This window comes from Sinocyclocheilus grahami, unplaced genomic scaffold (assembly GCF_001515645.1).
Source record: "Sinocyclocheilus grahami isolate Dianchi unplaced genomic scaffold, SAMN03320097.WGS_v1.1 scaffold13562.1, whole genome shotgun sequence".
NCBI classification, from domain to species: domain Eukaryota; kingdom Metazoa; phylum Chordata; class Actinopteri; order Cypriniformes; family Cyprinidae; genus Sinocyclocheilus; species Sinocyclocheilus grahami.
The window spans coordinates 4,335-5,603 of record NW_015514966.1 but is presented as its reverse complement, the minus strand read 5'-3'; the positions used below and the strand labels follow the sequence as shown (position 1 = coordinate 5,603).

General features: G+C 42.3%; 1 protein-coding gene across 1 annotated transcript in view; it reads left to right on the top strand.

Annotated features, from left to right (window-relative positions):
- Positions 1-211: 211 nt before the first annotated feature.
- The window catches only part of LOC107579020 (guanine nucleotide-binding protein subunit alpha-11-like), a gene marked incomplete at its 5' end in the record, with an annotated part of 3,093 nt that continues 2,035 nt past the window's right edge, over positions 212-1,269 (top strand). Inside the window, 3 exons of the mRNA XM_016264910.1 lie at positions 212-324; positions 413-597; positions 977-1,131. Of these exons, the coding sequence (XP_016120396.1) occupies positions 212-324; positions 413-597; positions 977-1,131 (453 nt within the window). The remainder of the gene's footprint in view (positions 325-412; positions 598-976; positions 1,132-1,269) is intronic.

The window sequence follows — 1,269 nt, the reverse complement described above, 5'->3', positions numbered from 1 at the left end:
ACAAAAACTTTGATTTTGGATGCGATTAATCGTTTGACAGCACTAGTTTTAATACTTGTCAAAGAAACTATTATAGCTGTATATTACTGTCATATGGACATGTTATGTGATTAGTTAATATCATGTATTCCATTAAGCAAGCAACAAACGTGTTAGGCAGCAGTTACAACTTGTAAATGGATCAACATATAAAACTATCATCCTTATAAAGTTGGCATCATCTGGAGTCTTCGCAAGTGTTGCCTTTGTCTGAAACCTTCAAAAAAGCTGGATACAAACTGGAGCCAAATGTGAAAAAGCTCCAGATAGGCTTTGATATCCTTGGTACTCTAAAAAGTCCAAAGGCTGATATGTAACTGAGGCCAAAATATGATCTAACCCTGTTCCAATGTTGTTGTTTATTCATCCTCAGGCACGGGCGAGAGCGGCAAGAGTACGTTCATCAAACAGATGCGCATCATTCACGGGGCGGGCTACACCGACGAGGACAAGCGCGGCTTCACCAAACTCGTCTACCAGAACATCTTCACCTCCATGCAGGCCATGGTCCGTGCCACCGAGCACCTCAAGATTCCGTTCAAATACGAAGAGAACAAGGTGACTGCTGCACTCTGAACAATCCCCCGCCGTCACTGCGCTGTAATCATCTCTTTGATGCCCAGAGTGCACGTCAAGATGCAAATCAAACCCAGATAGGCCATAAACGTGGCTATAAAAAGCACTACAAGCCTCGCTTGTAAATTTTACTGCTGTCACACCACGGTCAGCTGTCTTTTCTTCAGTGCAGGATTACGGTTAATTATTCTCATGTTTTGGTTTTGAAGAATCAGTTAATATTTCCTAAAAAAGATCCTTAAAGTTTAACTCGACAACTTGTGACCTAGTTGGTTCGAAACCCCGCTGTAAGTCATTAGTATTACACAGCCATTAAGTCATAAAATGGGATTTTTACTGTGTACGGTCTCTTTATCCACAGAACAATGCTCTGCTGGTGCGAGAGGTCGACGTGGAGAAGATTTGCTCCTTTGACCAGCCCTATGTCAGCGCAATAAAGAAGCTCTGGTCAGATCCAGGCATCCAGGAAGCCTACGACCGCAGGCGAGAGTACCAGCTCTCTGACTCCACTAAATAGTAAGTGTGTGTGCCGCCATTAGCTCCTTTTAACTTTATTGCTTTTAATTGAATTGTTGAACGCTGCATCTTTTCTTGTGGTCAGTTAGAAGCATATTTGTAATAAGTCATAGATGTATAGATGCAGTATTATGGCCT